We start from the raw sequence: 14,922 nt of genomic DNA, 5'->3' as shown, positions 1-14,922 counted from the left end.
ACAGAAGAAGTTAGAAGGTACCAGAAAGGGAAGGATCAATTGTTATTTCACTTCAGGACACATTTGAGGTAGTAAAGGCAGGGATTTCTTTTTATCAATCCAATTGCAGAGGGCCATTTATCATTTTCTTGTGGGAAGCTATACTTAAGTTTTTTTTTTTTTTTTTTAGAGTGTGGCATGGATCGAACTGTTGTAAAAAGAACAAATTGTGATAGGATCACAGTATGGTGCTAGGTGACATTTAGGTTCAAAATATTAGTTAAATTAATTTAATGGGCTACACAATTACACAGAAGAAATGATAGAAAGCGTGCTGTTTGAGGAACGACGAATGTCCACAAAAATTTATGTGAGAAAAGTCAGGAATGTCAGGATAAACCTTTCCTTGTAATTTGGCTTATGTCTTATTTAACATATAACGTAACTTAAATTTGTGAATGTAAGTGATTATTGCCGTTACTTACTTCATATAGCTTTTATTAAAATCAGAGGATGAATCTCTTTTCAGAAAAATTACTAGAAAGGGCACTTTTAGTATTAAGATATTTTTAAGTCAAACGAGCATTTTTAAGAAGAGTTGTCATATCAATATTTTACGTATGTAGTGTTAGCACTCAAATATATACATATATATATATAAAATATATACATATGTATCTTCATGTAGAAAAAAAAAATCTCTGTAGTTTTTCTGGGTTGTAAAAACTTTTGAAAATTATAATACTCTAGCCCTGTGGTCCACAAACATTTTCTGTAAAGGATCAACCTCCTGCCTCCCCTCCCCCGCAGAAAAAAAATAAAAAACAGACCTGTTGCTGTTCAATCAGTTCTGACTCATAGCGGCCCTATAAGACAAAGTAGAGCTGCCCCATAGGGTTTCCAAGGAGTGGCTGGTGGATTAGAACTGCCGACCTTTCTGTTAGCAGCCAAGCTTTTAACTAGATAGTTACTATTTTAGGCTTTGTGGACCATGCATTCTCTGTCTTTTGCCTTTGTGGTACAAAAGCAGCCACAAACAGTTGAGTGTGGCTGTGTTTTAATTAAACTTTATTTACAAAAAAACCTGCCCTGCAGGTGGTAGTTTGCTAACCCCTGCCATAGGAAAAGCTGCCGGTGTAGTGGTTAAGTGCTACAGCTGCTAACTAGAGGGTTGGCAGTATGAATCTGCTAGGTGCTCCTTGGAAACTATGGGGCAGTTCTACTCTGTCCTGTAGGGTCGCTATAAGTCGGAATCAATTCAACAGAACTGGGTTTGGCCATAGCATACAGTCTCCAAGTTCAGGCTCTTGCCGCAGAAGCAAGTGAGAAAGTAATAAGTAATTTTCTTAAGCAGGTTACCTACAAGATTCCCAGAGTATATAAGAACTGCACTGTCTTTAACACATGCATCATGTTATGGAGGGTCAGTGATCCTTACTAATGACTCTGGAGACATTTCCAATGCCACACAACATGCAGATAAGACAAAAAAGGAGATTCCTAATATTCATTGTGGTGCTCTGTGGGGGGATGCCCAGGGGATGCCCAGCAAGCCCACAGCTGGTTCCTGTGGTGGGGGGCACTCCATAGATGCCTCTCGTGGCAAACCACGGAAGCCACAGACCGCCTTGCTCTAGACTTGATGCTGTAGACATCCTGGGGTGTTGCCAGAGGAGCCAGAAGAGCTCCATCCTGGAGCCATGTTGTCTATAGGCTGGAATAACAAGGGTCTGAGTCAGTCTGGGTCTTGGAGTCAGTCCAAATGGTAGTGTCTACCTTAGGCTACTGAGCCCTGGGGAGTGTCCTGCAGGTGCCGTGGTGAGGATTGCAGGTGCCACAGGTGAGGTGAGGCTGCCTCCACCATCTCCTTGGAGTGAGTTCCTGGGCAGTGGGGTCCCTTCCTCCTCTGCTCTCTACCTCTCCCTTCTCTGCACTTCCACTGGAGACCTCTCATTTTCTAGATGCCGGATAATTGTTTGGGTTTTAACATAGTGGATGTTGCCTCAGGATGTTTCTACTGATGACAGGTGATTTAGTGAGCTTGAGGTGGGGACTGGACATGCCCATGGGCATGGCAGACCCATCTGACAGGAAAAGCAACTCTACTTCTGTTCTAGAGTAAAGGCCAAGTCAATATTCAATTGACCTCAGAATGTAAACCAGCCATGAGAACATTTGGGCTTGGTGGTTTACTCTCTTGGATCCCTCTTGTGCTGTTTCCTGGGCACTTCGAGGCTACTCACTCAATTGTCATTTGGTAAATTACTCCTCCAGGGCACTCATGGAGACCATTTTGATCTCTCTTTTTTAATCTACAATTCTTGTATGTAAATTTTAAACCTTAAAAGACAGTTTCCCAGGATGACATCCAAGAGATCTTGCAGCCTGAGGATACTAAAAACTATTTCTTGGAAGAAGGATGCAACTGATGATAAATAAGTCTCCAAGTGTCTTTCTTGGTTATTCTCTGGCTGCAGGTTTTATGGTCAACCCAGGCTGTTGTGAAAAAAAAAAAAAAAATTATAAGGGATCTAAAAATCAATGCCTATCATTGCTAATGAGACCCTTAGGGCTCAGCATGGAAATTGAATACTGACAACTATACCCAGCACAAATATTTTTACTCTGCATTTCAACTTAAACATGTGTCAAGCCAATTACATATTTATAGGGTTGGTTTAAGGACTGTTCTGCTCCAGCCTTAGATATTACACCCTCTCTAAATCTCACTTTTTTTTTTTTAAGAGGAATTTGGTACAATAGTCAAACCTCTTGCACGTCTGTAATAAATCACCTTTGCAACCGTAAGCAGGTACACTTGACTGCTTACCACTGCTCCTCCGACTCACCCTACCTGGTAGAATTTTAATTCCCTCAGTAAAATTGATTCCACCAGTTGTGCACATTATTCTCCCTGTCTTCCATTTAGCCCGTTAGTTTGCTGACAGTAGAGTACACAGCACTTAGCAGCTGGTTTGTGGAACCATCAGTCAGGAAATTGTATGATAAATAGGAGGTAGCTAGGTTTAGTGGCACTTCCTTCTGCTTCAGCAGTTTTAGCCTGACTTTGGAAAAGTCATCATGTGGTATTTTGTCAAGGGCCAGAACAGGAGATGGCTGCGGTGCGGTAACTTATTACCCATACACTTGAGTTATGATGCGCCACAGCTGCGCTGCTCATGTGTAAATAATAAGCCGTGAGGTGGATAATTATGGTGGCTGCTGGCGACTGGGGCTGTTCTTGTCATGTGGGTTCTTTTGGACAGCTTCCTGGGACCGTGATGGAATGTGCTGCTGATCTTCCACATTGAAACAGCAGACCAGGGTGGCAGGGAAGCACTCAGTGTTGGAGGGTTCAGGGGGACTTTTTTTTTTTTTGGAGAAACATGTTAGGATTAATGTCATGTGATGCCACGTGTGTTAAAGGACATGCCCATACTACTTTTTAGTCTTCATTTATACCCTAAGACATGACCAACCCTGTCCTAAATTGGAAGAGGGGTGTTTCATTGCTTTTTCCCTGAAAGTGGTTTCAAAGGTGTGATTCCACCAATAACTGACACGAGGTATAGTTGGTCATACAGACCTCAGCAGTCCAGGAAAAGTTATTTTAAACTAAATCAAGAGGGAAACAAGTAGAGACAGTAAAACACTTAAAACTAAAACCAGATGTCTTTGGTGAAATCACATCATATCCATTAATTTTCAGTTCTTTATTGAAACCCAATTCCATACTACAGCCCTTCTGGGGGACAAAAATAAATACTTTGTACAAAAAAATGTTACTGAAAGTATCAGTACTTTTAGTCAGCATTAACTTTGAAGCTCCCAAAACATCTATAGCTTCAAAGGTTTTAAGAAATGATTACCAAACGCCCCAGTAATTACATTTTATATTGTCCTCCCCAAGGTATTCACAGAGCTTGGTCATTTTGTCTTCCATTCTGAAAGAAAAGGGGGGACGGAGAGTGAGAGAGAAGGAAGAGAAATATGAAAATCCTGTCAGAATAATTTCTGGAAAGTAAAAAGGTGGCAATGGCTTTTCAGTGTCAGTGATAATGTTGCGTTTTTACTGGTTAGTCTTTTTTCTGTACACATAATCAATGCAACTTCATTATAAAGACACAAATAAAAGATAATGGCTTGTTATTTCCCCCATAAATAAGGCATGAGTTAAATGTAGAATAAATTCACACATTTTGAGCTCTCTGTTTATGAAACACGTGCATTTTGTACTTAGTCATACTTCATAGTTGCACCCACATAGAGAAAATCAGATACAGTTAACACCCACTTTCTGGTAGAGAGAATTTAATCATGCAGAACACAGCCCAGCGCCAAGAAGAAAACAATTAAAAAAAAAAAAAAAGTTGTCACAGAGTCCCTCAAAACGGCCATATAAAATGGTGTGTGGGAAAAGCCTTTAGGAGTTGGGTCAGACTTTATGAATGCTTAATTTACACACAGGTCTAGTAAATTTATTTCTCCATGCCCAAGAGCAAGAGCGGATGACACATGGTAAGCCGGGAGTCTGCAGGAGTGGATGGTGTCTGCCGAACACTTCCGATAGGGACAGTCGATAAAAGTGGAAAGAGATGCCAACCTTGTATTTGTGGGCCATTAACCTTACCCCAGCTTTGATTTTAACCCACTTAGGGTTGTTTCAAATTTACAGTTGGGAGATGGCCACTGAGTATGTGTCAGGCTTGCAGACTAGTGAAAAAGATTTTCCACTTGATTTCATGTTTGTTTTAAGAACATATAGTTTAGAATAATTTTTATCAAATAAGGTTAAATAAAATAGGCTCTTTAGGAGGTGACTTTTAATTGTTGGGATTACTGGGTTATGCAGGACACTGCATTTGCCAACGTTGTTAAATAAGCTTTCAATATAAACTTTGAAACAAACATAGCAAACTGTATGTCATGAGGTGATTTGCATTGCAGAAGCATTAATGTCCACACTGTCTCATGCCAGGTCCTAAGTGGGGCACTTGAAATGCAATTGATGTTTGTATATGGACTTTGTAAAACATATAAAGTGTGAGAAATGATCAGGTGGGTAATGGATCCCTGACCTGCTGAGCTCTCAGCATTGCTGTGTGTTATGTTGTCACAGTGACAGTGGTATGACAATACCAAGAGGATTCTTTCCTTAACTCTGTACCCCCCTAACCTCCCACTATGGTGAGTTATATTTGGGAACTTGATTCTTCTCTTACAGTATGCACAAATACAGTGAGCGATGCACTTTTTTAGTACAGTAGTCCTCTTCTAGTCACACAGGTTTTCTGGGCTCTAGATGTGATAGTAAACTGTTCGAATTTCGACTTTGGGTACCCCGCCCTGGTGGACCACACGGCTTCTCAAATGCTGTGTCCATAGTGCCCCCCGCCCCGTCCCCCGCCCCACAACTGTACTCTTAGATCCTCCGAGAAAGGCAGCCAGGGCAAAGTTCAAAGGGAAGGAAGTAAAGTATTATAATTAAAAAAAAAAAAAGTTTGCAATGTGTACATTCTAAAAGGTGCTTGTTGGAGACAGTTCAGAAAACAGAGAAATGCGTAGGGAGAAGGTTTAAAACCACTTGAATCCAGCACCCACGAACATATTAATCATCACCTTCAACTTCAGAAAATACACAGTTGAGGTGCATTTTGATCTGATCTCACTGGATGCCATTCACATTCTAGTCTGTGTACTTGGTGCCCCTGGCGATGCCCAGGGCACGGCCTCCGGGCCCCCTGTAGCCGTTCAGTGTCCACTGCTAGTGGTTGCTCAAAATATGTTTGCAGTGCCTCGTTTGGAATTGCCTTTAGACCCTGCCACCCTCGGGGCTTGGTTTGGTGGTTCAGTGATAGAATTCTTGCCTTCCATGCAGGAGACCGAGGTTCGATTCCTGGCCAGTACACCTCATGAGCAGCTACCACCTGCCCATCAGTGGAGACTTGTGTGTTGCTGAATAGATTTTAGTGGAGATCCAGACTAAGATGGACTAGGAAGAAAGGCTTGGCAATCTACTTTTGAAAATCAGCCAGTGAAAATCCTATGGATCACGATGGTTTGATCCCCAGTAGGGATGGTACAGGACTTTTTGTTTCATTGTGCATGGGGTCACCATGAGCGGGGGGCTGACTCAGCTCCAGCTAACCACAACAAACCCTCGAGGTTAGGGCAAAATCTTCAGACTTGTAGAAAGAAGCTAGAAGTCATTCTCAGGCAACTTCTGTGTAAATATCAACCCCTGGCAATGTTTTGAGTAATAGCGGCATGATGGGCGTGTCCAGGCTCCCAGAAGAACCACGTGGAAGGTAGTGTTTGAATCACGAGCCTGGCATGTTGGCTGTAGTATCAGTCCCCTAGCCATGGATCAATGCTCCAGGTTTTGGACTCCTTTATTTTGCTTTTTGAGCTTGGAAAAAACTTGAGTATCATTTGTAAGTTTTCATCATGCTTCAAGTTATAAAATCTGTTAAAACTCTCTTCAAGTTTTACAGTGAATCACTATTATTAAAAAAAAAAGTTGATTTTTAGATTTTAGTTAGACATTTTTGTGTGCAGAAGACACAATCAGTATAAGTTACTTTGAGTACCTGGAAGAGAGAAGCTGTTTTAAGTAAGTGCACATACGCAGGACCCCATGCAGCATCCAGCACCCGGGTCTGCATGCCCAGGAATTCCTTGAGTTTGGCTTTCAGCCTCCATTCTGTGAGTCTGAGTGGTCAGCTCATCTCTTTTAGGCCACATGTTTCTCTGGCCAACCTATAAATTGATGCTGTTGTGTTAGGACTTCAAGACAAACAAACAAACTCATTGCCCTCAAGTAGATTCTGACTCATAGTGATCCTATAGGACAAAGTAGAACTGGACCATAGGGTTTCCAAGGAGCAGATGGTGAATTCAAACTGCTGACCTTTTGGTTAGCAGCTGAGCTCTTAACCACTGCGCCACCAGGGCGTGGAGCATGCACTTAAAGTGTGTGTGTGTGTGTGTGTGTGTGTGTGTGTATACATCTGCCCTGGATTCTTCTAGCTGGAACTATACAAAGGACACTGTCCCTTAAAAAGTGTCATGGATGTGGGAGAAATGAAGCTGATATTTATATTACAATGTCTTTGTCTAAAAGTCACTTGACAGTTTTTAATTCTTCAAATAAGTGTCTTGTAATTATTGCTCCATTTGATTTTGTGACTCCTCTTGTCAGCCCTTCCGCTCTGGCCAGCCTTTCTTCCAGGCCAGGGAACATATGTGGTTCTTTTTCTTGTTTTCCAGCCTGAGTTTTAGTTGCATTTCTAGGCTGTCCTTTCTCAGGTGGAGGTATTAACTTAGTCATACTTCTGCAGGGCTTCGTGTAGCCTCACAATTAACTTTAAAGACTTCTTCCACAAATCCTTAAACTAGACTCAATGTAAGTAGTAGAGATAGTATAACAGTGTTGTTTCTTGAATCCAATGGTGTTTAAAGTCTTCATTTTATATAGGTTGGAATGTATTTGTTTTTCAGACCCTCCTCATCTTTTTCCTGCATTCCATCCACCTGTACCAATTGATGCAAGACATCATGAGGGGCGTTACCATTATGACCCGTCTCCTATTCCTCCCTTGCATGTGTAAGTATTAAAACTTTACCCATCAATGAAATGGAACCAAATGCCAACTTTGACTGCAAGATTTGTTTGTTTGCTTGTTTTTAATGGCAAGTTGGGTGGGCTTTGAAGATGTGCTAGAAGTATAAGATTTACTTTTGGAATTCAGCAAGCCTGTCTGTTTCTGGATTCACGGAAGCAAATCCTTGCTGCTCCCCAAGGAATGCCCTTTACACTAGGTGGCTGGCAAATACGTCTTCTGTACTTTACTGATGTGTGTTCTGTGGGCTGTAATTACCGAATTAAAAAGCAGAGACCTAATGGAAGGCCACCACTCAGGATCTGTATTTGGTGGAGATTAGATGTGAAGTTTTTCATGCTAAAATTTCTGGTACATGAAAATCCCATCTCAGGGATCACAATAAATCGTAATGAAATTTTTATGGCAAATTTTCATAGCCCCCGTGGTGTGTACAACAACAATTACTTGATTGATGGGAATGTCACCCCAACAAAATGGCAAATGTGGTTGAGCACACGGCTTACACAAAGACAGAAGAAGGAAAGAATGGTGGTGATAACGTATGTTGGAAAAGCAAGAAGAAAATCCTGTGGAAATCAATATTATCTTACTTGGATTGGTGGCAGGGGGAGAATTGTAGACTTGCAAACTCAAACGATATTCTTTTGTTGTCCTGTCCAAAAAACTGTCATATACTATGAAAACCAGGGCCACTGCCGAGGTGGAGCTGTCCCTCGCTAAGGGCCCTGATATATACTTCTGGTCATATCTAATAATCACCCTTCATGCTGAGGCAGTCAAGTTAGAAAAGCACGAATAATACTTTGAAGAATAATGCTGGTTATTTAGATGGTAGATTGCATCTCCATGGCTATTAGTTACAGCTGTGTAATTATATATATGCCAAAGAAAAATGAAGTTGTTTTAAAACAAGTCCTCCTCTGTGAACAGAATTAATTGATATTAACTATCCTGACTACATACCCAAGTACACATATAATATTTTACCAACAGTTTTTTGGATCCATCTCCCATTACCGAATTGTAATTTCAGAGCACATTTGCCTGGAGGTAAGTAATAAATCTGTGCTACAGACTTCTGTAAGAATTAAAGGAAAAGTAGGTATTTATAGAGACAGAAGACAGAAACTTGTGACTTCGACATTTTACTGGAACACAAGTAAGTATTTTGCTAAAAATACTCTCACATAAAACTCAGAGGCCAATTTAAAACTCTGTATACAAAGGAAAGGAAATTCCAGATTAAGGCTGAAACATGGCATGTAACTCACCCCATTATACAGAGGTTTTATGGTACAGATGGGACCACATGGGTCTCGAATGGGAATCTTTCCCATGATTTGGAGCAGGCAAGAACTAGAGTCTCCTTGGAACATGAATGGCTAATTCCTCCCAGACTCAAGTCTGTACGATGAAGTAATTTAAATCAGATCTTCCTGTGGAATTTTTGAGTTCTAACCTTCCTTCTTTCAAAAATCAGATTATAGAAAATTTTCAAAAACTGAGTCTTATAAGCTAGACTGAAGTATTTTCTCTGGGTTCGTTAGAGTTTGCCTATAGATAAATGTGAACGTGAGCACAGAACTTCAAATGAATGCTGAGGGTTACCGTTTAGGCAACTGTGACATGACAAATACTGAGAGTTTATAATTCTAGCCTAGCTCAAGTATGGGCCTCTGGGTTGCTTTTGTACCTTTTGAGGTATTGCCAAATTGGTGCCTGTGATCATCTTGGAAGCTGAGGGTAATCTGGAGAATATGACTTGGTTACTGAAATCTTAAAAGTACATCTTTGCTGAGGGGTAAAGCAGTAACCTGGGGAAGCAAAATGACTTCATCTAGAACTTGAGGTCCACAGTGCTTGGTAAATAATTGTCTTTAATTTCATGGATAGAAAATGAGCTCAAGCGAGCTTACTAAGTTTTTAGAATAAATATTAATTATAAGAAAGAAAAATTCAGGGATATTCTTATTATTTTGTACACAAAATTGTTCCTCGGGTGCCGACTTTAAAAATTAAACTATATAAGTCTCTTAAAAACATGGATTTGTGTTGGTGATGGAAATGCTGACAGATCTCTGTCTAGGAGGGCAGGCGCTGTGATAATTATACCATCATATCCTATCATTAAAGATTCTGTTGAAAGAAGTTTATAAATTGCTCCTCTTTTTAGATAAACCACCCTATATTAAGGCATCAGCGATATGGTGCAGAATTAAATTAAAATCTCATAAAATGAAATATGTTCTGTATTAGCTGTTTGACACTTAATTTGCCTCTGAATGAGTAGAGGAAATCACAAATTAACCTGCCTTTGTTTTTCCAACCATGGCTTATTAGGTATTAGAACAACTGCAATTACAGCCTAATAATAACCACCAAGCCTTATAAATATGTACGGAAATACGTCCCTGTGTATTAAAGAAACCAATTTGTTAAATAGGATGTGTTTAGTTTACTTATCTTCATGGTGTTATCTGCAGTTTTTGGTTAGACAAGGTAGAAACTTAGATTGTTTCAAACATAATATTGGAAATAATATTAAAGTTTATTAGAATTGCCTTTTTTAAATTGAAATCATGAACTTAGGTTTAGCACTTACAAGCCGGACTAGGAATGAGGGTATGGCCTTGCCCTGAGCTGTCACATAAAGGTTGTCCTGTAAAATGTACTGTTCCTGCACTGTGTTTATTTAATACCAGTAGTTTGAAAATTAAAGAACGTTAAACGTGAAGATGTTTCCCTTTTTTTTTTCTAAAAGGTAGTCTTTACCGAGTCCACGAGGATTTATGCCTAATAGAAAATTCGAGTTTCTCACTCTCTCCCTCTCTTTCTGTCTCCATCTCTATGCCTGTCTCTTTTTCTCAAATCATTTGCTGTGACCACAGATTCTCTGTTTAGTTAAGCCATGTAGCGAAAAGTACAAAATGTTATAAAAAAAATATCAGTGTGGTCCATTCTATTATATTACTGAGATTATATGGGTTGTTAATGACAGAGCCTCGATTCGTATACACATAGTTAAGGCAGTATTTTTATGTGTATCTTTTTACTTCTTGGTTGTTTCTATGTTTAGTGTATTCTCTGGGAGTGAATGATGGTCCCCTAAGTTAAGTTGCTTCTTGTTTTTGAATTTTCCCTTGGAAACTTAGACAGTTGGACTATGACACTCCCCTCTCCCCCACCATTGCTTTGTTACAGAATACATCTGTATTTTCTAGTGACTACTTTCCATATTAAGGAAGAAAGTACTTTTTCTCCTGCATATCGAGCATGTGCTTTTGGTAATCTTTTTTTTGTGTGTGTGTCAGAACTCATTTAAGCATGCTTCCTTTTTAAAAGTAGATATGGTTTCTACGTAGAATTACAAATTATAAAGTAGTTTTAAATTCTGATATGGTTTCATTCATTCTGGGATTTCACTTAGGAAAAATGTCTTTTATATACAACCTTTCTGAGCCAAGGTTTTCTAATTTATGAACCAACCTGAATTGTGTTTCGTACTGCCCATTTGCTTCATATGGAGTGATGTAATTCATTTTCCTAAGAAGGCCCTTAGTCACTAATCCGTTAAAACACACTCCGCCTCTCAGATCTTTTTGCCAGTTGTCCCGAGAGCCTTGCTTGCCCTAATACATGAAAGTGAAGAGCACTGTGTCCCACGCCAGCCTCTTGGAGGCATGACCATCTACTTTACTGATTGTCTCTGCGGGGAAATGAGCACTCATATTTCGTTCTACTCGGCAGCTCCTTTTTCTCTTTATTTGGATAAATGTGACTCGTCCCACGTCGGCCTCATTCACTCTGAGTAAGAAGAGCTGTCTGTCTCTTCCACTAAAAGTAGTCCAGCTCCTTTTGCCTCCAGGAAAGCCCTCAGTACATGGTGAATTCTTAATGTTTGTTGTGAAGTAACTGTTGTTAGGAACTGTTGAGTCATTTTCAACTCATATTGGTACCGTGTTACAGACTAGAACTCCCCCATAGGGTTTTCCTAGGCTGTGATCTTTACAGGAGCATATTGCCAGATCTTTTTCTCCCGTGGAGCTACTGGATGGATTTGAACTCCTGACCTTTGGCTTAGTAGCCAAGCACTTAACCATTTATGCCACCCCTGGAAATAAGAAGGGCTTTGCCCCCGTGATCGTGACCACTTTTTAGGGATGAGTGTGGGGAGATGAGCAACAAGTTTGGAACATGAATGACTACATTTCCTCCCATAGAGAGAAAATGCTAAGAAGAGAAATACCATTATAGTAAAAGCTTAGAGAAGGAAATAGCGGGTAGATGACTACAGCTAATACTTGGTTTTCCTCCCTCCTTCCTTCCCTGAAATTAACTTTCTTGTGCTAGGTACTGTGCTTTTTCGGAGTGCATATATTATTTATTCAGAAGCAGCCTTCAATATAGACACTTACTTAAAACTGACCCCCCCCCCCCGCAAAAAAAAATCCCGTTGCCGTTGAGTTGATTCTGACTCATAGTGACCTTATAGAACAGAGTAGAACCGTCCCATAGGGTTTCCAAGGAGTGGCTGGTGGATTTGAAATGCCGACCTTTTGGTTAGCAGCCAAGGCTCTTAACCACTGCACCACCAGGGCTCCACAGAAAATTGGGCCCATAAACAGTCATAGTGATTTCTTTTATTTCATTCCCAGAGAAGCCTTCAGTAAAATACAGATTGAACAAAACATAGTAATTGTATTTGAGGACATCACTAGATTAGGCTATTTTAATAGTATCATTTAAAATAAACAAAGGAAAGTCATTTTTTCCCTCCTGCTTGTGCTCAACCATAAACATTATTGAGACTGGTAAAATGTAATGACGTATCGGATTACATTAAATACTGTAGCTAACACTGTGTATGCCTCCCGCAACCCACGAAAACCAACCAACCAAACAAAAAACCCTAGAATACATTCGAATCACATTTTCTAAAGCCCAGAATTAGTAGTACCGGCAGTCCCCAGCTTATAATGTATTTGAGTTACGATGAACTACACTTACTACCATCTGTTTTTTGGTGTTTGTTTGTTTTTACATCTTATTGTTAGTACATCTTCCTGGGAAGAAGTTATGGAAAAATGTGTGCAGGGGATATGGAGAAAATTGCCGAGCTATGTGAACATGCTCCAAGGTTGGATCAGGATAATATGGTGGAAGGGAATCGTTGGAAAAGTCATCCATACAGCAAGATCACTGAATTTAGACGTTGATATTGGCCAGTGTGGAACGGTTCATAGATCAAAACGGGGAATTGACAGATCAGGACTTAACGGATTTTGAAGAAGAAAGAAATGCTGAAAAAGAAAGAATGAGAGGAGGAAGAAGTTGTTAGAAAATTTTACAGTGAAAGGATTAGCTGAAGTTCTAAACTATATCAGGGGCTTTAATTGTTGAAAATATGGACCCAAATGCTGGTCACTTTGCAGATTTGGGAAGCAGTGAGATGATACTGCAAATATATGAGGGGAAAAAAAAAAGCGCCATGTGGACAACTGTCACTAATTTTCTGACTAGAAATACCATCCCCATTTCCAGGGATAGTCCACATAATCCAGAGCTTGCCATAAATGGACTTACTACTGCATCTGATAAAATTCCAGTGTCATCCAACTCTTGTCAGCATAAATTTTTATGATTTGTGAATTTTTTTATGTATGTATGTGTATATTAAAATATAACTAAATTCATGTGTAATTTTCCAGTGCCCAAATACAAATAAAGATTGAATTTATTTAAAACAAAAGCAAAATCCTAGATTGTTATTATCTTTCTTGAGGGCAAAGACCATCTGTATATGTCTTTGCATTTTCTAGGCTAAGCCCTTGCCGTATACACAGTAGCATCTCAGTAAGTACTATTTTCAGTCGTAATTATGGGCCATTGTTTCTTAGGCCACTGCTTTTGCCATTGTTTCTCTTTGTTGTCTTTTGTTAGAGTGTGTCACCTCGTGCCAACAAAATTAGCACACTTAGGACTCAAATCAAAAGCTCGATTTTGAGCTAAGATTACATTAGAAGTGCCTATTAAAATTCCAGATTCTCTCCACTGCCAAATTGATTCCTTGATATTAAATCAGTCCATGGGTCTAGAGGTCCCCAGGCTCCCTGATGTGACCAGATACCACTTAATGTATATCTATTGCTGCTTCCCAGGCCCTTCACATGGAAGTAAAATTAACAAAATCAGCGACCTTAAAAGGACGATCTAAGAAGAATAAAGACATTTCAGAGACAAGGGGGGGAAATGAATAGACAAGTCACATAAAAAATATATAATTGTGACAGTAACTAATATTTTTTGAATATTTACTATGGAATAGAGTCCCTGGGTGGGGCAAATGGGTAATGTGCCCAATTGCTAACTGAAAAGTAAGAGGTCCCAGTCCACCCATAGATACCTCGGAAGAAAGACCTGGTGATCTACTTTCAAAAAATCAGCCATTGAAAATGCTATGGGACACAGTTCCACTCAGGCACACACGAGGTCCCCGTGAAATGGAGGCAACTCTACGGCAACTGGTTTTACGATGGGTTAGGCACAATTTTAAAGGCTTTACATGAATTTTCTTGTGAAATACTTAGAACAATGCTGTGATGGAGTTAATATGATTAACCTTAATTTAAAGATACGGAGAGCTTGACAGGGAAGTTATATAGCTGGAAAAGGGTAGTGCCATTATTTAAACTCCACCATTCGACTCCACATTCCTTGCTCATGACCTCCATGCTTTGCTGGTGAAAATGAACACTGTAGATGTTGCAACTCTAGTTAAATACTTCTGGGTGAGCACAGATAATTCTAACAGTACCTGATAGGAAGTTTTCGGTGTCACCAAGCTCCATCATTCTCTGTGAATTCATAAGGGGAGGAATATGACAGAGTGTGAGAGAGCCGTAAAGAACCATGCTCAGGATTTTTGACTTAAGAAACTTCTACCTGTAGCCAGAAAGTTAGGTGCACATCAGTGTTTGCTGCTGTAGAATTTATGACACCAAAAACCAGACAGTTTACCTATCCAGCCGTAGGAAGTGGTTTAGTAAATTGTGATACATGAACTTGGTAGAATACTGAGCAACACTTAATAATCACACTTGGGAAAACTGTATCAGTGATTATAGAATTATAACAAACAGAATTAAGCCATGTTGGACTAGATCTCACTATGCACCTGCCTGGAACCTTCTTCCCTTCCATACCCATTGCTTGCTTCCCCACTTCATAGACCTTGCTGCTCAGAAAATCCTTGTCAGAGAGATCTTCCACGAAAATCACCTAAACAGAGGCTGGCGAACCATCACCCCTGGGCCAAGTC

The 14,922-nt window shown here is 39.9% G+C and overlaps 1 protein-coding gene across 1 annotated transcript in view; it reads left to right on the top strand.

Moving 5' to 3' along the window:
* Window positions 1–14,922, top strand: part of GLI3 (GLI family zinc finger 3) — a 327,915-nt gene that overhangs the window by 186,873 nt on the left and 126,120 nt on the right. Inside the window, exon 3 of the mRNA XM_064290200.1 lies at window positions 7,480–7,585. Coding sequence (XP_064146270.1) covers window positions 7,480–7,585 — 106 coding nt within the window. The remainder of the gene's footprint in view (window positions 1–7,479; window positions 7,586–14,922) is intronic.

The sequence above is a fragment of the Loxodonta africana genome, chromosome 8, assembly GCF_030014295.1.
Source record: "Loxodonta africana isolate mLoxAfr1 chromosome 8, mLoxAfr1.hap2, whole genome shotgun sequence".
Taxonomy (NCBI): Eukaryota; Metazoa; Chordata; class Mammalia; order Proboscidea; family Elephantidae; genus Loxodonta; species Loxodonta africana.
Note: the sequence above shows the minus strand (reverse complement) of the source record. Positions and strands in the feature narration are given on the sequence as shown.